The sequence below is a fragment of the Schistocerca piceifrons genome, chromosome 5 (assembly GCF_021461385.2).
Source record: "Schistocerca piceifrons isolate TAMUIC-IGC-003096 chromosome 5, iqSchPice1.1, whole genome shotgun sequence".
NCBI lineage: Eukaryota > Metazoa > Arthropoda > Insecta > Orthoptera > Acrididae > Schistocerca > Schistocerca piceifrons.
In genome coordinates this window covers 114,505,611-114,527,510 of record NC_060142.1, presented here as the reverse complement: position 1 = coordinate 114,527,510, position 21,900 = coordinate 114,505,611, and the positions used below count along the sequence as shown (strand labels likewise).

The 21,900-nt window shown below is 40.0% G+C and overlaps 1 protein-coding gene across 1 annotated transcript in view; it reads left to right on the top strand.

The window, feature by feature from the left end:
* Window positions 1-12,346, top strand: part of LOC124797931 (nuclear pore complex protein Nup160 homolog) — a 93,418-nt gene extending 81,072 nt beyond the window's left edge. The window contains exons 4-5 of the mRNA XM_047261066.1: window positions 10,801-11,178; window positions 11,290-12,346. Of these exons, the coding sequence (XP_047117022.1) occupies window positions 10,801-11,178; window positions 11,290-11,295 (384 nt within the window). The 3' untranslated portion in view covers window positions 11,296-12,346. The remainder of the gene's footprint in view (window positions 1-10,800; window positions 11,179-11,289) is intronic.
* The last annotated feature ends 9,554 nt before the right edge of the window (window positions 12,347-21,900 follow it).

The following is a 21,900-nucleotide window of genomic DNA, read 5'->3' as shown; positions in this document are numbered from 1 at the left end:
TACCCTTCATTCGATCCCTGCAAAATCCTACATTTCAGCAGGATAATGCACAATCGCAGGTTGCAGGTCCTGTACGGGCCTTTCTGGATACAGAAAATGTTCAACTGCTGCCCTGGCCAGCACATTCTCCAGATCTCTCACCAATTGAAAATGTCTGGTCAATGGTGGCCAAGCAACTGGCTCGTCACAATACGCCAGTCACTACTGATGAACTGTGGTATCATGTTGAAGCTGCATGGGCAGCTGTACCTGTACACGCCATCCAAGCTCTGTTTGACTCAGTGCCCAGGTGTATCAAGGCCGTTATTACAGCGAGAGGTGATTGTTCTGGGTACTGATTTCTCAGGATCTATGCATCCAAATTGCATGAAAATGTAATCACATGTCAGTTCAAGTATATTTGTCCAATGAATACCTGTTTATCATATGCATTTCTTCTTGGTGTAGCAATTTTAATGGCCAGTAGTGTACATGCCATTTGTCTGCCATGCATTGCCACCCATCCTATGTCTCCTTCTTCGTTGACTCCTCTGATTGCCAGTAGGGGAGCATTCCTCTTCTCTGTTACCTCTTGGAATTCACTTTCTGCTCTTGACTGTGGTAACTACATGCCACTTTCCCAATGAGTGTGAACCCTTCACCACCTTGGCTTCATGCAGCTGCCGGTGTTCACCTTGGCCTCCATTTGCTTCCTAAGGACATTTCTCCAATCTTGATCTATTGCCTTCATTTTGACTAACTTCGTATGCAACTTTATGTTCACTGATGGTTCTCTGACTGACCATGGTGTTGGGTGTGCCTTTGTCATTGGCACCATCATTGTTCGGTATCGGCTCAGTATTTACAGCAGACCTCTTCACCCTGTATCAGGCCATGCAGTACATCCAGCGAAGCAACCTTTTCAATTGCGTCATCTGCTCCGACTCAGTGCCCTCCAAAGCCTCTGTGTGCTGTACACCGTCACTCCCTTAGTGCAGTGGGTCCAGGAAAGGTGTCACTTGCTCACTCTTCATGGAGCCACTGTGATGTTTATATGGGTTCCTGGTCATGTCGGTCTGACAGGAAATGAGGCCGCTGACGCTGCTGCTAAGGCTGCAGTCCTCATACTGCAACCTGCTAGTTCTTACATTCCCTCTGATGTGTTGCCGCCTGTCAGCAGGTGATGTCACTTTGGCATCGCCATTGGTCCTCCCTTCATGGGATCAAGCCTCTCCCAGTGGCTTGGTCAACCTCATCTCAGGCTCTCCCCATGAGGAGATCATTTTAGATGGGTTGCATATTGGGCACTGTCTTAGCAATCACCATTTGTTAAAATGTTGCTCCCCCACCACTTTGTGCTCATTGCCCTCAACCTTTAATGGTATGCCCTTTTTTTAACAACTTACGTTCTCATTTGTTTTTGCCATCTGAGTTATTGGCCGTATTAGTGAACGACGCGGGGGCTGTTGACTGCGTTTTACTTTTTATCCCTGGTAGCAATATGGCGAATGGCTTTTAATCTTTTGTTTAGGACCTCCGTTTTTCCATGGTGTAATTGATAGACCTAACTCTATGTCCTTCATTTTAGTGGTCTTCTCTTCTGTTGATATAGATTAACGTGTAATTGTTTTTAACTCCTGTCTTTGTCTTCATGTTCTGTACTTCTGACAAGGACGCGTATGGCCCTAGTTGTTTTTGTACCCTAAAGCAAAACAAAACGGGTCAATCTGGGCTCTCTCCCTTACCTTTCCCCCTCCCCCTCTTCCTCCCCTACCCCTTCTCATTTTTTCCATCCCTCTCCCTTACTCTTCCCCCTCTCTGTCTCCATTTTCATGACTGCCTTTATCTCCTTTCCTCCACACCCTCCTTTCCTCCTCTCTCTTAATCCCTTTTGTGCTCTACTCTCTGAACTACTTTCATCTTATGCAGGTGCTGTGTCATCTGGCAGAAGATTTGCGTCTCACTACCTTGCTGCCCCCACCTTGCCTCGGACACCATTTTCTATGTCCTTCCCACCTCCATCTAACCAAGCAGCTGCTTTCAATAATTTATATTCAGTAATCAGTTTTGCTTCTACCACAGGTGTGTAGATGTTAGTATTTGCGTGTTTGAATGTGTGTACCCTCACTAGATAAAGAGCAAGATCTTGAAAACTAGTGTTAACTGTTTTCTGTTACATGTTTATGCCATGTACCAGTTTTCTTCGGTGAGGAGTTGCCTTTCCTGTATTTCACGTGTTAGTGGTGCCTTCCTGTATTTCACGTGTTAGTGGAAAGTTGTTTGTCTCATGGAGACATTAAGCTCAATGGTCCACCTTAGTGCTTCAAAGAGATTTGGCTGTGTGGCACAACTGGGTTTCACCCTTTCCATTTTCTCATCAAGCACAATCACCACACACACACACACACACACACACACACACACACACACACACACACACACACACACCCCTAAGATATAAGAACAATTATAGCTAAGAAAATTGGCACTCAGGCCACCTGAATTGTGTCAATGAGGAAAGACTCCACCAGGTTCTGAGCCACACTATTAAATTTACACTTTCGGTAAGTTACCATGGAAAAACTTCAGTATGTATTTGTATTAGAAAGACAGAGAGAAAGGACAAATTTTTCCTCTGCTGAAAAATATTTACTGAACAGTTTTGTAGTCAAATCTCCTTAACATTGTAGGTGCCTTCCTGACACAGGAGACTTCTCATGAAAGTCAAGTGATGATTCAGACTTCTCGTGGTTAGCACACTGGACTCGCATTCAGGAGGATGACGGTTCAATCCCACGTCAGCCACCCTGATTTAGGTTTTCCGTGATTTCCCTAAATCGCTCCAGGCATACACCGGGATGGTTCCTTTGAAAGGGTGCGGCCGACTTCATTCCCCGTCCTTCCCTAATCCGATGACCTCACTGTTTGGTCTCTTCCCCCAAACAACCCTATAAAACTTCTCATATCCAGTCATTACTGCATAGAAGTACTGTAACAAATATGACTGAAAAGGCCATGCACAGAATCGTAGTTGGAAAGGGGGAGGGGGGGTAAGGGTCCTTGGTTTCCGTTTAAGCTAGGAACAAGGAAGAAAAAGTTTTTGGTTAAGCCTGGACCAGTGGCCATTTGTTTAGCCATTCAAACATCAGTCTTACTGTAACTATGTTACAGAGAATTAAACAATTTTTGAACGACGAACCAGAGTTGGAACCTCGACAAATTGTGCAAATTGATTAATTTTGAAAGTCTAGCTAAATGAAACATGTAAAATTCAATCTTGCATGAATTGAATGCATGGAGGCAGTTTAAACTGAACCAAATATGTAAAAAATTGAAAACTTGCTTCCAAAAATCTAGCTTCATTCAAATTTTATGTGCAGAAATCACATACCCATGCCACTTTGGATTTAAAACTTGTGCAAGAAGTGTCCTGTTGTTTTGTGAAAGCTTTATCTCTTGTCACGTCATAAGTGACGTGGTTTGAAAGACAATAATTGTGCATGTCTGCAACTTAACTTTTCTTATGATAAGTAACAGTCTGTCTTTTCCTGCATTGTTGATATTTCCATTGTTTGATTTAGACATAAAAAAACCTATACAGGAACAGTCATAACACAAGTCGTCAAATATCTGTGGTGTCACCGCCAGACACCACACTTGCTATGTGGTAGCCTTTAAATCGGCCGCGGTCCGTTAGTATACGTCGGACCCGCGTGTCGCCACTATCAGTGATTGCAGACCGAGCGCTGCCACACGGCAGGTCTAGAGAGACTTCCTGGCACTCGCCCCAGTTGTACAGCCGACTTTCCTAGCGATGGTTCACTGACAAATTACGCTCTCATTTGCCGAGACTATAGTTAGCATAGCCTTCAGCTACGTCATTTGCTACGACCTAGCAAAGCGCCATTACCAGTTACTATTGATGCTGTAAAACATGTACCGTCAAGAGCGATGTTCACCATTTATGGATTAAAGTTAAGTATTCCAGCAGCTACGTACGTTTTTTGTTAGTCTCATTTCCTTGACCTGTTACAGACCTCACGCCAGCCTACGTGAGCTAAAACGCGTGCCTTTCGGCTTCCTCTCATAGTGGGTTGGCTGTCTTGCCAATCCACAACAATATCTACATCAGTTGCCAAGCTGTGGCTGTCTGAAAGTTGGGAACCAAAATGAAAAATGCTCCTATCGTATCACGAAAAAGGTGAATACATCCTGGGCAGAGTTAAGAATGGAACTAGCTTTTCGACTTATCTGCCAGCTTCAAAAACATTTCAATCAAAACTTATTGACATATTTGCACATTTTCATGAGTTAACCCCTTGTAATAGAGTTCGTGTCGGGAAGGGGGGTATATAATTGTTACATCCCACTTCTGACACAAATTGTGGAAGAGTACATGGTTTGGGGATGGGGAGAGAAACTTCTGACACCAATGTTAATGTATAAAATGACAGGGAAGGGGGAAGAAGGTTGTTAAATCTGCCTTGTGACAGCAGTGTGCCAGAGGTCAAGTGGTCAGGCTTTGATAGTGGGCATCCAGGGCTGCCTTTAAATGACAAAACAGGAAATTAAGTACAATAAAGAGTATATATTTCAATATGCGGAGTACAAATGGCACGCCTAGGGTCGGAAGTTAGCAGGTTTGGGCCAGTCTAGGAGGTCGAACAATTAAAATGGGCAACAGAAGGGGAAGCGGTTCATGTTAACTCACGTTGGTGGCCGGTCGTGGAAAGCAAGCCAGAGGCTCTGCCTTCCAAAAAGACGTCTGTTCTGCTCGAGGTCTTGATTACAAGAGAGAGGGGCAACTGTGTTCTGCACCACAGACCACTCCAGTGTCCACTCACATGATCAGTATCCCACGCACGCTGTTGGCTAAAACCAATGGCGTGAATTCGCGAGCAGTTTCAGCAGAGGGCTCAGGGCGTCTCCTGTCAGCAGCTTTAACTGGACAGAACTGCTTCAGTTTTGAAAGGCAAGTGACTTGTGTCTCGTAGACACGGCATGGATTACTCTGGGGGAAAACTTGTAATGATTCCACTGGGCCTTTGAAATAAATTTCTTAAACTAGTTCCCTAAAATATTACTTAACTGGCTGCCATCCTGTACACTCTACTTAACCAGCAGAGTGGGCTCTCTTAGCTGCAAGGTTTGGCACACCAGCATCTGGCAGTCTATAAGCTTGAAGTCCCTAATCCTGTGTCAAAAATCAGATGATTTGCCAATCATAGTAAACAATATATAATATCATATGGCTGAAGACCATACATGTAATAGCTAAAAAAATATTTGTGGGGGTGGATTTGTTCCCGGGGAGATGTAAAGACCTTTTTTTTTTTATTTCTGGGTGGGGGAGGGTTTTGATTTTTTTCCCCTTGGGGCACCATTTCTCCCCCAAACCCATCCACTGTTACATGTATGGTGAGAAGTGTAACAACAAACAAACAAAAATTATGTGCTTTCAGAGAGTGGGATGCATCTACAATAGGAAGTATCCTAGAGTGGTGATGCATGCATCCTAAACTTTATTGACACATTGTATCATATGCACGACATGACAAATACCATGTTGGATGACATGATGGCATGTGTTACATAATACGACATGTCATGTTACTTTACTTGACATGATACAGTATATTGTGTGACATGGGTTGTAACACTGACAAGTAACAAAGTGGGAATATCTCAAGATGTTTTGATTTAAATGTCTTTGAAGCAGCCACGTTAGCAAAATACTTCTTTTACATCCCTAACTCTGAGAAGGACATATTTGTGTGATATGGCAGGAGCATTTTTCGTTGTGGTATTTAATTTTATGTTTGTATTCCTTTTTGCCTGCTTCATTTACTGCATTTTTATATTTTCTTCTTTCATCAATTACATTCAATATTTCTTCTGTCACCCAAGGATTTCTACTAGCCCTCGTCTTTTTACCTACTTGATCCTCTGCTGCCTTCACTACTTCATCCCTCAAAGCTACCTATTCTTCTTCTACTGTCCATTCTTGTCAATTGTCCCCTTATGCTCTCCCTGAAACTCTGTAAAACCTCTGGTTTAGTCAGTTTATCCAGGTCTCATCTCCTTAAATTCCCACCTTTTTGCAGTTTCTTCAGTTTTAATCTACAGTTCATAACCAATAAGATTGTGGTCAGAGTCCACATCTGCCCCTGGAAATGTCTTACAATTTAAAACCTGGTTTCTAAATCTCTGTCCTACCATTATATAATCTATCTGAAACCTGTTGGTATCTCCAGGCTTCTTCCATGTATAAAATCTTCTTTTATGATTCTTGAACCAAGTGTTAGCTATGACTATGTTATGCTCTTTGCAAAATTCTACCAGGCGGCTTTCTCTTTCATTTCTTACCCCCAATTCGTATTCACCTACTACATTTCCTTCTCTTCCTTTTCCTACTATCGAATTCCAGTCACCCACGACTATTAAATTTTCGTCTCCCTTCACTATCTGAATAATTTCTTTTATCTCATCATACATTTCTTCAGTTACTTCGCCATCTGCAAAGCTAGGTGGCATATAAACTTGTACTACTGTAGTAGGCGTGGGCTTCGTGTCTATCTTGGCCACAATAATGCGTTCACTATGCTGTTTGTAGTAGCTTACCCGCACTCCTATTTTTTTTTATTCATTATTAAACCTACGCCTGCATTACCCCTATTTGATTTTGTGTTTATAACCCTGTATTCACCTGACCAAAAGCCTTGTTCCTCCTGCCACTGAACTTTGCTAATTCCCACTATATCTAACTGTATCCTATCCATTTCTCTTTTTAAATTTTCTAACCTACCTGCCCGATTAAGGGATCTGACATTCCACACACTGATCCGTAGAATGCCAATTTTCTTTCTCCTGATAACGACATCCTCTTGAGTAGTCCCCGCCTGGAGATCCGAATGGGGGACTATTTTACCTCCGGAATATTTTACCCAAGAGGACGCCATCATCATTTAATCATACAGTAAAGTTGCATGCCCTCAGGAAAAATTACGGCTGTAGTTTCCCCTTGCTTTCAGCCGTTCGCAGTACCAGCAGAGCAAGGCCCTTTTGGTTAGTATTACAAGGCCAGATCAGTCAATCATCCAGACTGTTGCCCCTGCAACTACTGAAAAGGCTGCTGCCCCTCTTCAGGAACCACATTTTTGTCTGGCCTCTCAACAGATACCCCTCTGTTGTGGTTGCACCTACAGTATGGCAATGTGTATCACTGAGGCACACAAGCCTCCCCACCAACGGCAAGGTCTATGGTTCAATGGGGGGGGGGGGGGGGGGGGCGGCTAGATTAAGAAAAGGCAAACCTATGTTTATAGCATTTGTAGACTTAGAGAAAGCTTTTGACAATGTTGACTGGAATACTCTCTTTCAAATTCTGAAGGTGGCAGGGGTAAAATACAGGGAGGGAAAGGCTATTTACAATTTGTACAGAAACCAGACGGCGGTTATAAGAGTCGAGGGGCACGAAAGGGAAGCAGTAGTTGGGAAGGGAGTGAGACAGGGTTGTAGCCTCTCCCCAATGTTATTCAATCTGTATATTGAGCAAGCATGAAAGGAAACAAAAGACAAATTCAGAGTAGGTATTACAATCCATGGAGAACAAATAAAAACTTTGAGGTTCGCCGATGACATTGTAATTCTGTCAGAGGCAGCAAAGGACTTCGAAGAGCAGTTGAACGGAATGGACAGTGTCTTGAAAGGAGGGTATAAGATGAACATCAACAAAAGCAAAACAAGGATAATGGAATGTAGTCGAATTAAGTGGGGTGATGCTGAGGGAATTAGATTAGGAAATGAGACACTTAAAGTAGTAAAGGAGTTTTGCTATTTGGGGAGCAAAATAACTGATGATGGTCGAAGTAGAGAGGATATAAAATGTAGACTGGCAATGGCAAGAAAAGCGTTTCTGAAGAAGAGAAATTTGTTAACATCGAGTATAGATTTAAGTGTCAGGAAGTCGTTTCTGAAAGTATTTGTATGGAGTGTAGCCATGTATGGAAGTGAAACATGGACGATAAATAGTTTGGACAAGAAGAGAATAGAAGCTTTCCAAATGTTGTGCTACAGAAGAATGCTGAAGATTAGATGGGTAGATCACATAAATAATGAGGATGTATTGAATAGAATTGGGGAGAGGAGGAGTTTGTGGCATAACTTGACTAGAAGAAGGGATCGGTTGGTAGGACATGTTCTGAGGCATCAAGGGATCTCAAATTTAGCATTGGAAGGCAGCGTGGAGGGTAAAAATCGTAGAGGGAGTCCTAGAGATGAATACACTAAGCAGATTCAGAAGGATGTAGGCTGCAGTACGTACTGGGAGATGAAGCAGCTTGCACAGGATAGAGTAGCATGGAGAGCTGCATCAAACCAGTCTCAGGACTGAAGACCACAACAACAACAACATTTAATTTTATAACAAACTTTGCAAATTACTTCTTTGCATTTGTTTGCATGATATGTTCTGCCACTGAAAACAAATATGGCTTGGGGTTGAATTATTTGCAAAATGAAGATTATAATAGAAATTAATGTAGTAATTTTCATTACCTAATTTATTGTCTTTATTCAATGTACTTTGATGTCCTTGTTGGATCAAATAGAAAAATGTTTCTGTTTATATTCAGGGTTTGGTCTGAAATGTGTACCTTGAAACAAATTGATGCAGGCATTTTATTTTTCACACATTGTTCAATTCTCTTCATTGTGAGACATCACAATTCCAATATTCGGGTATGTCTGAAACTCAGAACTCCTGCCAACTACATACACCAGCAGCTTGTCATAACTAACTGAGAACAAAAGAGATAGTGCGTCTATCACTGAAGTTCTTTATCATAATGAGTTTCTTATTGATAATGTATTTTTGTGTTTTTAAGTACATAATTAACAATTTTAATCATTATCACTTCAAATGGAGGTTAATCCAGTAATGAGGAATAATTAAGTTCTTTGAAAAACAGCAACATTAATACCCTTTCACACAGTATTTATATAAGTGTTCGACATTACTTTTTTGGTATCGTTAAAACTGTAAAGAATGCAAAATTATAATTTCGAACTTGTCTATATCCTACAGTAAATTTATGATGTGGATTGAATAAGCCATTTCTTTTAATGTATCAACAAGTACTATGCATAGTGAAAGGTTTGCTTTTGATCAGTTCCATTATGTGATGCATCTTGGGAATTGTAAATTTTCCATACAGCACTTTCCTTTAATATAAAAAAAACAGGCTGTTAAAAAGTATTCCATATTTGAAGAGATGGTATGTGCAGTAAAGATGGGCCCTAAAATGCATATAGTAAGAGCTATGAGTGCTTGTTCAGTAGAAGAGGTGTGTTTCACAGTAGTGAAGATGAAGAGGTATGCATTTTAGAGTCCACTTTTTAAGACTTTTTTAAAAAATTTTTGGTCCATACTACCACTTGTCAAAACATGGAACACTTTTTTAGCAACCTACATATGATGGTATGGTGAAAACACAGGTCACCATAGCATTGAAATTTTGTAATTATGTTTGACTAATGTTGTGCAATCACATAATGTAAATATTAGTTTAGTCTGTCGTATGGCCTTTTGTAACAGAAGGGTTGTGTTGCTTTCAAATTGATAATCAGTGCAAAAATAAGTCTTTGTTTAGGGCAGTTTATTGCCGAAAGGGATTCCTCTAGAGTTTAGTCAAGATTGATTGTAAGTCTGCTCCTTCATGTTTCGCAACAAAAAAATTACAGGTTTGGATCGTCTCAGTGGAAAAACATGGACAAAATGTATTGACCTACAACATATGAAAATGATGATTTTACTGTCAGAGTGAAGTTTTCACTTTGCCCTAGTCTAATTAACAAACTGAGTACTTCCTTGAGTTTTTAAAATACTTGCAGTTGTGATGAAAAAGTATGTGTATTTTCTTTGAGGTTTTCCATTACAATAATGTTAAGACCAGGATCCAGGAGTAGGCATATTGCGATATAACCTGTACTAAACACCAAAGGGACATTTTAAATTATTACTGTTTGGAGTACTGTTTTTAACCTCCAGAATCATATGATGTATTAAGTAGGTGCTCATTTTTGCAGCTAAAACAGATATAACAGCTTTAACTCTTTTCTGTTATCATTTTCCTTACTCAGTTGGAGGCAGTTTAATTAAAATTAGGGGAAACTTAAATTAACAGTTAGAAACCAGCATTGTTGTGACATGGTCACCAAAAGAAAAACAACTGAACAAGCCCTGGCATCTTTCTTATAAGTTGGCTCTGATTGTTTTTTGATACTTTGTGTTGAGATTAAAATCTCTGGATGGTAGATTTATTGAAGACAGAGCTGGTCACACAAACCGACAGTGGTGTATTACCACACAAATCGTGTCAACTGACACCCCAAATTCTTCCACTGTACGAAATTATTCAGCAGTATAATTTTCCCTTAGTTAATCAATATGTCACAATGAGATGGAATGGGTGGTTAGTACTTACCTTCAGGAGGTGAAATATGTAGCACTGCTGATTGATGCATAAAAGTCTGACAGTATCTTGGCTTTTGAACCTCAGTTAGGGAGGGAAAAGAATTGGATTGTGGACGATAAAAAGGGAGATTACTCAGGCCCCAAGAACGGGACAATTTTATCTAGTAATTACAACCATTTAATAAAGAAATTATACCACTGAGTAACTTTTATGTCTTTGCTCTCTTTGTGAAATGTTCGTCCAACTTTGTAATTTTTAAGTAGCTGAGTGATTATTTTTCCATTTCTCTTTCTTGCCCCATGTTGTTCTCTCTGTGTGCTTTTTAAGTTGATAATTTTATTTTCAGGCTATTGCTGAAAGATTATTGCTACTTGATATGCAAATACCTCACTGGATTCAGGATTACTACTGTCGGTACAACCCCACGGAATACCTTCGACTACTTTTACGTTATGGTCAGTTTGAGAATGCTGCTGCTTTGGCTGAAAAATATTTGCAGACAGCTATGGGTGTCAGCCACCACAGATTTGGCATGAAGCACACACTTCGTGATGCTCCATTTCCAACATATGTTCCTATTCATCTGATAGATGTGCTTTTGTTAGAAATGGATGGAAATCAAAGACTTCAAGAAGCATTTGAAAGTTTAACTAAACTTAAAGACCAATACATAAAAACAGTGACAAGTGAGAATATTACATTGTTCCAGCGAAGGCGGAATGAGGTAATTGTATTATCATAGTTACAGTCCATCACATTTATTATCAATGTTATGTTGCACAATAATTTAATATTTACAAAATTGACTTTCATCCAAATGTATTTTCATTTTCAGGAGTGAATTTTATGAAGTTCAGCAACTAAATTGATGATAAAATGTGCTGCTACACATAAAAACCTGTGCTGCACACAGCACCATTTAGAAGGTGTTTTTATTCATCTCATGAGGAGAAAATCAGACATTTTGTTTTGTAAACTTTTTACAGTTATTTTTCAAGTGATAGCCCGAGTGGCAGTTTTAAGTAAATGTCTTGTTGAAGTTTTTGTATATTAAATTAATGAAATTTGTTGTGTATTTATTTCATGTGTAGTGAACAGTGGAAGAAACCCATTTTATCACGTACTTAATCAAATGCAGTGACCACTTGAACCGAGTATTTTGTAAAAGTTTTTTAAACATTTTCTCTACTTTTAAAGAACATCCATACCAGAAGTGCAACTGTTCAAATGATGATATATTTTTGTACATTGTTTTGTACTTGGTGCTGAAATAAATTAGTTACTGCTATCTTTGTTAAGAAAAGAATGGTGGTAGAAAAGTTCCAAGATGAAGTTATTTTATTGTTTATGTTCTTTAAACTTTTAAGTTTATTCTGGCCAAAATGGTTTTTTTTCCCCCCAGACGAGTGTCAGTCTGTATAAGTTCATCGTAAGAAGGAAGGAGGATTAGGTTTGAAAGTGGTTATGAGAACCTGAGACAGCAAAAGCTTGGCTAGGGCAAGGATGAGGACTGCATGTTGTCAGTGCCTCTTCCAAAGGATCCAACCCAGTAATCACCTTTATCAGTTTAGGTAAACCATGGCCAAATAAATCCACATTACTGGACAGATTCAAATGCTGCTCCCTCCATTCCACTGTATTAGCCAATTATGCCCCATTTGACAATGTATTGTGTGTGCTGAACGGGTGGTTTGAGAATGAGGGTGCAGAGAAAATACAGGAAACGACAGTCTTGCATGATACACTGATAAGCCAAAACATTATGACCACTGACCACCGTGACGTTGGATGCTGCCTGGTGGCATTGCAGGGACGTGACATGGTAGCAGAAGTATTTAAGTGGAGCAGACACAGATGTGGGATCACCCTAGCTAAGATATGGGCTGCAAATGGGGAAATCCATTGACATAAGCGACTTTGACAAAGGGCAGATGATTATTACTCAGAGCCTGTGAATGAGTATCTTGAAAATGGCGAAACTGGTCAAATGTTCATGTGCTACTGTTATGAGCATCTATGGAAAGAGGTAGGAGGGCGGTGAAACTACCACTAGGCGCTAAATGGTTAGACGTCAAAACTCTTCACAGAACACAGGGTTCGGAGGCTTGTCTGCTCTGTAAAGTAGGATAGATGGTGATTTGTGGCATCTCTACGGAAAGAGTAAAATGCTGGTGCACACACAAGTGTTTCAGAGCACACTGTTCATTGTACAGTGTTCGACATGGAGATCTGCAGCAAATTACCCCTACGTGTTCACCAGTTGACCCAACAACGTTGTCAGTAAGATTGCAGTGGGCACAGAACCATTGGGATTCAACCGTCGATCAGTGGAAAAGTATTGTCTCCTTGGGTGATTCTCATTTTTGCTACACTAGGTCAATTGTCATGAGGTCATTGAGGTGAACGGCGGCTCGAAATGTGCAGTGTACCATGGATGCAGGCTGATGGGAAAAGTATCATGCTGTGAGAGACATTCTTCTATGCTTGTACGGGACCTGTGCTAGTAATCAAAGACATGCTGACAGCTGCAAACTACTTGTTTCCCTTCATACTTGATGTCTTCCCTGATGCACTAGACTCGCATTCAGGAGGACGATGATTCAAACCTATGTCCGATCATCCAGATTTAGGTATTCTATGATTTCGCAAAATTGTTTCAAGTGAATGCTGAAATGGTTCCTTTGATAGGGCACAGTTGTTTTCCTTTCCCATCCTTGACACAATCCGAGCTTGTGCCCCGTCTTTAGTGACCTTGGTGTTGATGGGAGATTAAAACCACTCTTCCTTCTTCTTTTGTGTATAATTGTCCATGTCTTGGAACCAGAATCGTGCTTCAGTGGTTTGAAGAGCATTTTAGTGAACTGACATTGCTGTCTCGGTGGCCAAGTTCGCCTGATGTAAATCCTATGGAACCCATCTGGGATGCTATTGGGTGTCATCCCCGTGTATGCTAAGTCAGCGGCTGCCTGTTATTTACATGAATTACATTACCTGTGCGTAGACATCTAATGCCAAATACCTTCTCAAACCTACCAACAAACTGTTGAATCCCTTATATGCAGAATCAGTGATGTATTTCATTCCAAAGATGGACAAATAAACTATTAAGCAGGTGGTCATAATGTTTTGGCTCATCAGTGTGCAAGGAGCTAATATGAGGCATGTAATTTTTAAATACAGCAGGTACTATCAGCAATCCATACTGAGTACTGTATATATTGGCTACCCAGATATGCAATAATGGAAGAATTCAACTGTGTTTACATTTGTTTGTGCATATTTAAAAAAGTCTGAAAATCCTGCTTTGTTGGAAATATGCACTGTGATTTGTTTTTGGTGTATAAAAGCAATTGAAGTTCATTGGCAGTTTGGTGGTGAAGTTTATGGGGGAAACACTACAAACAATGAAATGGTAAGAAAATGGGTTATGTGCAATTAAAGATGGGTGTCCTAATGTCAATGAAGTGGGCAATTGTCTGTCATCATTGAAGAAAGCTGATGAAAAAGTTTAAGAAAACAGACACTTAACAATTTTGGCCTTATCTAATGAATTCCCTCAGGCTTGAAGAAATGTTTACAAAACTCGTACAGTGCTAGCAGAAGTTGTACTGAGACAGGATACTGCAAATGCTGACTGAAGTACTAAAACCAATAAAATAATCAGTGTTTTGAGTTTTTAATGATACAGTCACTAATTTTTCTGCCAAATTGTTACTAGAAATAAACATGGGTAGCTTATGGTGTGCCAGATACAAACGAACAGTGCTTTAAGTTAGAGGCATTCCACATGACTGCAGAAAGTTGCGTAAAAAATTATGTGCACCGTGTGTTGGGTGGGGTTTCCTTACTAGCGGGGCCCTCATATGGCTGGGGATATCTTGATTACCCTCCATATAACTCTCCACCTAGTAATAACCATATGTATGTGCACTTGAAAAGTATTCAGGTGGTTAGTACTATGATTATTACAGTAAACAGCCATTTGGTATATCAGGCAGCAGACTTTTATGACAATGACATTCAGATGTTGGTTGTACATTATAATAAGTGACTAAATGTTTGTGAAAATTCTTGTAATGTAGTTATAAGTGTAGGCACTCATGTAATAACAAAATTGTTTCAAAAAGTGCACATATGGTTAACATAAAAATGGTATTTTCCTTGTATGAGACACTTAATATCTCACATGTGCAACTAAATTAAATTTGATTCACTGTTGTGAACTGAATAGCTTTTTCCGCTGAACTGAATTTTGTAGTTTCAAGATGTTTTTGTTTGTTTTATTCTAAATGGTCTGATCTTTCATCTGTTCCATTTATCCCATCGTAAGTAACGCCATGGATATATGAATACAAAAATAATAAATAATGGTGTGTGTTATGTTTCACAGGATAGGGAGATTATGACTGTTGCAATATTCTACAAAAGGTACAGGCTATCAGGGGGGGGGGGGGGGGGGATGACAACAAAGGCATGATTTGCCACTTAGAATTACACAATGTATATAGTAATGGAACATCAGGACCACAGAGAGATGCACAGTCCTCTAGCGTAGTAACATAGCGTAGCAACATACGTGGGTCGATCACGAAGGAATGGTTCAGCAAACCAAAAGGAAGGATTAAGGAACAGTAGTTCTTTATTCCTTTCCGTTTGGTCTTGTATCTGTTCACCCCAGACTCATTTCATTGGTCTCCTTAGGTCAGTCACCTCCCTTCCCCATCCCCACAACAACCACTGTCACCCAGGTGGTCTCTTGTTCCAGCTGCACCGTTCTTCAGTCAGTTGTAGCTCCTTTCATTTATTGTGTTCGTACTCCCCCCCCCCCCCGAAATCCTTTTTAGTTCTTTGGGAATGCTGTTTAGCATACATGGCTTTTATAACTTGTAAAATTATCATTTGAAGATTATGGAGCTGTGTTATATAAAACAATTCCATTCCATCAACTTCATCACTGGTAGCCAAGTGTGTAAACTTTTAGATGGCAGACCTCTCCCTAGTCCTGAATCGGTAGAAGTCGGGAGGCTTCGGTTGGCACGCAGTTTCAACTGCTGCCAACATTATGTAGCTGACTTGTGTTGTACAAGGTAGCCATTGTCGTCTGCTTCGTTATTGTTTTGCGCTGTACTGTTCTGCGTGTTTCTATTGTGCAAAACATTATCAAAATGAGTGAAGCAGTTGCTGGCCCATCTCGGGAGTCGCCAACAATCCCTACCGGTAGGCCTATGGTTAGAAGGAAACCAGTATTACGTAGCGATGCTCGCAAAATACAGACAAACATATATATATATATATAGATTTTAATGTACATGACGATTTCAATTTCGTTTATGAACAACATTTAAAGTGAGTTTTTCTTCCAAGCCTTTCGTCTCCTTTCGTGTAAGCATGATGCACAATTTGTAGTGCCAGCACTGCAACTGGTAGGCGTGCCTTGTCTCCCCCCCCCCCCCCCCCCAACGGCTCCTCGCCCCCTCGCCAACCAATGCTTGCTTCCTCCTCTCCCCTCACAACTCTGCCGTCTTACAGTTAACACACTGTAGTGCAGAAATTTTGGTAAAAGTTAATTCGCTATTTTAGACTCTATAGTTATTAACAAGTATTGAATTATATTGTTACATCAGTATTACTGAAAAAACAGTATTTTATGTTTAAGAATTTTATGTGCCAAATTTTAATTTATTGTGAATACTCACGTTTTCAAGTGATCATCTACCTCCGGCTATGTTGATGAGGTGAAAATATTTTGCATTTAACAGGGAATCTTCAAAGATGATTGATTCTCTCTCTCTCTCTCTCTCTCTCTCTCTCTCACACACACACACACACACACACACATACATACACACAAAAAGGTGTATCTCCTATGACTCATCAGCTGCACAAATCAGTATATATAAACAGGGACAGTAAAACGATGCGGTCCAGGGCAGTGCTGTCTGCTGGGGTACTGGTTATTCTTGTCCCTTATATATCAATGAAATGAATATCAGACTAGACTAATCTAGGACCACTCTTTCGAATGGGCACATAAAATTCTGCTTTCCACTGACACTGTGCATCACATGAAAGACTTGATGAGCACTATTTATTTGGGCTGACTCCAGCTTCATAATGTAAAAATGTAGTTCCAAATATTTGTTGCAACACTAGAGAAAATGTGCCTGACAACTTATGTAAGACACCCTGTATATTGAGTTTCATATCCTATTAGTGTGAAGAAAATCAAAGAGGGACAGCCCAATAACATGACCGTACCCGGAATCTGCAGGGTAACTCATCGTAGTTTTGGGGCGAATGGTAGAGAGCTTTCAGATATCACAATAAATCGTTCTCGGAACACTTGTACATTCTGCCTTCAAAGAAAGAGCTTTCAATCTAATATCATGAAAAAGATAGATGCTATTCACCATATTAAGGAGGCACTGAGCTGTAGACAGGTACAACAGAAACAGCTATGCATCTGAGCTCTCTGACAAAAGGCTTTCTTCTAAAGCAACAGTGGCCGTGGGTTAGTGTGTGTGTGGGCGCGTGCGTACGCGCGCAACTAAAACAGGTCATTTGGCCGAAAGTAAGGCAAAATGTATAAATGTACTTGAGAACCATTTGTTATAAAATCTGAAAACTACCCATCATTCACAGAAAAACTAAAGTGAGTTATCCCTGCAGATTCTTGGTATTTTCATGTTATTGAGTACAGGACTTCTAGTTTTATATTCTGACTTTTTAAAATCCATACTGTATCACATTATTAGGTAAAAAGAAGAACTGATGAACAAGTAAAAATAAAAGCATCCCAAAAAGAACCATTCCTCAGTTAACTAGTTTCCAAAGATGAACTAAACTGCCCATTTCTACATTGCAAAGACATATCTATTGAGAGGAGTTTGTAGTTCCAAAAGGGGTGCAGCACTGCTGATCATGATCTTGAAAGTATCTTTATCCATCTTTCAAAACCACAGAAACTACCAACACAATTTTATATAAGGAATGTGCATCATCCAAGCAAGGTGATGACAAACTCTGTATTTGTCACACTGTAAACTCAATGTGAAAATATTACACTGAGGTGACAAAAGTCGTGGTGTGGGATAGCAATATGCATATATACAGATGGTGGTAGTATTGTGTACACTATGTATAAAAGGCTACTGCGTTGGCAGAGCTGCCACATGTACTCGGGTGATAATGTGAAAAGGTTTCCAATTTAATTATGGCTGCACGACAGGAATTAACAGACTTTGAATGTGGAATAGAAGTTGAAGCTACCTGCTTGGGACATTCCATTTTGGAAATCATTAGGGACTTCAATATTCTGAGATCCAAGTGTAAAGAGTGTGCCGAGACCACCAAATTTAAGGCAGTACCTCTCACTGTGGACAACACAGTGGCAGTCTCCACTTTTCTACCAAGAGCAGCGGCATTTGTGTAGAATTATCCGTGCTAATGGACAATCAGTGCTGCATGAAATAACCGCAGAAATCAATGTGGGACGTCCGACAAATGTATCTGTTAAGACAGTGTGGTGAAATTTGCCATTAATGGCTATGGCAGCTGACATTGCCTGCAGTATCTCTCTAGGGGTCGGGACCATATCAGTTGGACCCTAGACAACCTTGGCCTGGTCAGATGGGTCCCAGTTTCAGTTGGTAAGAACTGATGGTAGGGTTCTGAGTGCAGCACAGAAACTGTGAATCCAAGTTGACAACAAGGCACTGTGTAAGCTGATGTTGGCTCCATAATCGTGTGGGCAATGTTTACATTGACTGAAAGAAAATGGTTGTTAGGCTAACTGCAGACCATTTGCAGCCATTTTTATGGATGACTGTGTGCCCTGCCGCTGGGCCACAATTAGCTTGAAGAACATACTAGGCAATTTGAGCAAATGATTTGACCATCTAGATTGCGCGACATGATTCCCATCAAAAATTTATGGGATGTAATCGAGAAGTCAGTTTGTGCACATCTTGCACCGGCAACAATTTTGCAAATAAAATATTTCTGCAAGGGACTTCCAATGACTTGTTGAGTCTGTGCCACGTCAAGTTACTGCACTAGACTGGGCACAAGGAAGTCACACACGACTTTTGTTGCCTCAGTGTGTGTACTTGTGTGGCTATTGCCAATAAGTCTTTGAAAATATTTCTGCGTTCAAAGCAAATATCTTAAAGCCATATACATTGAGCTACAATTTAGATGCTGTCATGCGGTTGCCCTGCAATTTTTTATAGAGGGAACTACTTTGAAATCTTGCCTTTAACCCGCAAATAAAAACCAGGTAAAGCAGCTCAATTTTGTAGTTATTCTAACTTACCTGGAACCAGATAGTATTGTAACACGGGTAAAAGGAATACTGCATACTTTATTCTGACTTGTGTTGAACATGGAAAGGAATAGATTTGGAAGTAGTTATCAGCTTAATATAGAGGAAATAAAAGAAAAATTTGGAGTAAGGATTAAAGTCCATAAAGAAGAAATAAAAACTTTGTGGTTTGCTGATGATATTGTAATTCTGTCAGAGACAGCAAAGGACCCGGAAGAGCACTTGAACGAAATGGACAGTGTCTTGAGAGGAGGATATAAGATGAACATTAACAAAAGCAAAACAATGATAATGGAATGTAGTTGAATTAAATGGGGTGATGCTGAGGGAATTAGATTAAGGAAATGAGACACTGAAAGTAGTACATGAGTTTTGCTATTTGGGGAGCAAAAGAACTGATGATGGCCGAAGTAGGGAGGATATAAAATGTGGACTGGCAGTGGCAAGGAAAGAGCTTCTGAAGAAGAGAAATTTGTTAATATTGAGTATAGATTTAAGTGTCAGGAAGTCGTTTCTGAAAGTATTTGTATGGAGTGTAGCCATGTGTGGAAGTGAAACATGTACAATGAATAGTTTAGACAAGAAGAGAATAGAAGCTTTCAAAATGTAGTGCAACAGAAGAATGCTGAAGATTAGATGAGTAGATCACATAACTAATGAGGGGGTACTTGACTAGAAGAAGGGATTGGTTGGTAGGACATGTTCTGAGGCATCAAGGGATCACCAATTTAATATTGGAGGGCAGCGTGGAGGGTAAAAACCGCAGAGGGAGAACAAGAGATGAATACACTAAGCAGATTCAGAAGGATGTACGTTGCAGTAGGTACTGGGAGATGAAGAAGCTTGCACAGGAGAGAGAGTAGCATGGAGAGCTGCATCAAACCAGTCTCTGGACTGAAGGCCACAACATAGAAAAATGACTCCACAAGCAGTGCAGATTTGAAATGTTGTTGGCTAAATACTTCCAAAGTCCAAATGGCATAGAATTCTTAAGAATGTTGAACACACTTGCTGTGTGGTATCTGCACAGGAAAGTATGTATTATGGCTCTCCAGCATCTGGTGGTGATGTAATGCTAATGTACTTCTTTTCAAGGTCACAATAAAGTGGTTAAAACACTTACTGCTGTGTGGTCACCTGTGACGTAATTATTTCTCGGCAGTACTGATACTGTCTTCAGAATAACGGGTTAGTGGAAATGTTTAGATTTTTATTTGACCTACTGTTAATTAGGGCAAGACATGGATATTTCTACATTCCACAGACAAGTGAAAATTTGTTTCCCATTTGCAGAACATGTTTAAATACTTTCCTCTGCAGTGAATTTTACATACTAAAAGCTGCATACCTCGTGAGTTGTTACACAGCTTAAATGTTCTACCATTGTATATGCTCTGTCAGAAAATACATGTTTTACCATTCAGGCATACTGTTCAGTAGTTCATCTCTGACATTTCCAGAGAGAATCCTAATGAGCCCCATCACACCTGCTATTGAAGCAAAATAACTGAGGAAATTCAGGAGCTGTTACAGTGACATTTCCCATGCTTTGTTGAATTATGCATCAAGTCCACTTTGTCGAATTACACATCAAATCCATCACACTCAAATAGAAAAGCTGTGCAGTCCTCTACTGAAGATCTTGTATCACAGTCCTGCCCCAACTGGCAACTAACATTTCATCGCCAGTGGACAGACTGCTTTCTACACTGGATAACAAAGAGGGACAAGCACTGTAAATAACATTTGTACCATATAACCTTTTCTCTTAAGCATTCCCTCTGTACTGTAATGTGGTTAATTTCATCAAACATACTTTATTTCTCTTCCCCTGGAGGCAATCTACTTTGGACCATTGTTTCACATGCTGTTGTTAGAATACTTTCATGTACTAATAACTGTATCTGTTTCAGTATCCCAAGTGACTGCAGTGAACTAAAACTCCACAATAATACTTTTGCCGTCTGGAGGAGGAAGGGGGCAGGGTGCTGCAATTTCTGGCCTTTAGTTCAATCTGAACATCTTTTAATCATGTGTGCATTGCAAGTCTTATAATATCAAATCCTCATTCTGCAATCGAACGGAGTCTTACAGGGTGACCCAATGAGCCCTTTGCTGTACATTCTTGTCACTGAAGAAGTACTCCGAATTGGAGAAAATGAAGATGATGTATATGTATATGCATACACTGACGACATCGCCGTATGTTCAACAGACGTACAGAAGGTGCAGAAAATCACTGAGAAATAGACAAATGGTGCAGTGAGCACAAACTACACATAAACATAACAAAGACAGAAATGGTAATTTTCAGAAAAGGAGGCAGAACACCCAAGAATGCAGAAATTAACATCAGAGGACAAAAAATAAAAATCTCATCAGTCTTTAAATACCTAAGGACGACATTGCAACCAACAGCCAAATGCTTCACAAAACATACAACAGAATCTGCAGCCCAAGCAATAATAGCAATACAGGACATCAAAAACGTCCGCCTACTTAGTCTAGAGGTAGACATGAAATTATTCAACGCAAAAATCTTGCCAATCCTGGCCTATAGGATGGAGGTTATATGGGACCACCTGACAGAAAAAAATCTAGAAACGCTAGATAAGGTAAAATCAACTTATCTAAAAAGAGCACTGGGTCTCTCAAAGACAACAAGGTCTAGACTAGTGTACCTGCTACCGAGAGAGACATTCATAATTGAAGACATCAAACTTCGATATATGATGCCACACACCAGGGCTTCCAGAACGCAACTGAAGATCATGGAGGACAAATGAGAAAAAATATGGCACAGAAGCAATGACGAACCGCTCATGGACAGCACCAAACTTCGAGCTGCGACAAGTCGTAACTAGACTTTCTATTCACAGCTTTCATCATCTAATTTTCAAAAACAAAACTTATCACGACCCAACCACAACATGTGTATGTGAACCGTGTAACGAACCCTGTCTACAATATCACATAGAACTGTGCAGTAAAAAGAGTGAAATCGATAAATGAATATGCAAAAATGTAAATTGTTAAGCAAAGTAACTGTATATGGCTATTCGGCTGCAATTTTATTAAATAAAAATAAAGATATCAAATCCTTAAATTTTTACCATGCATATG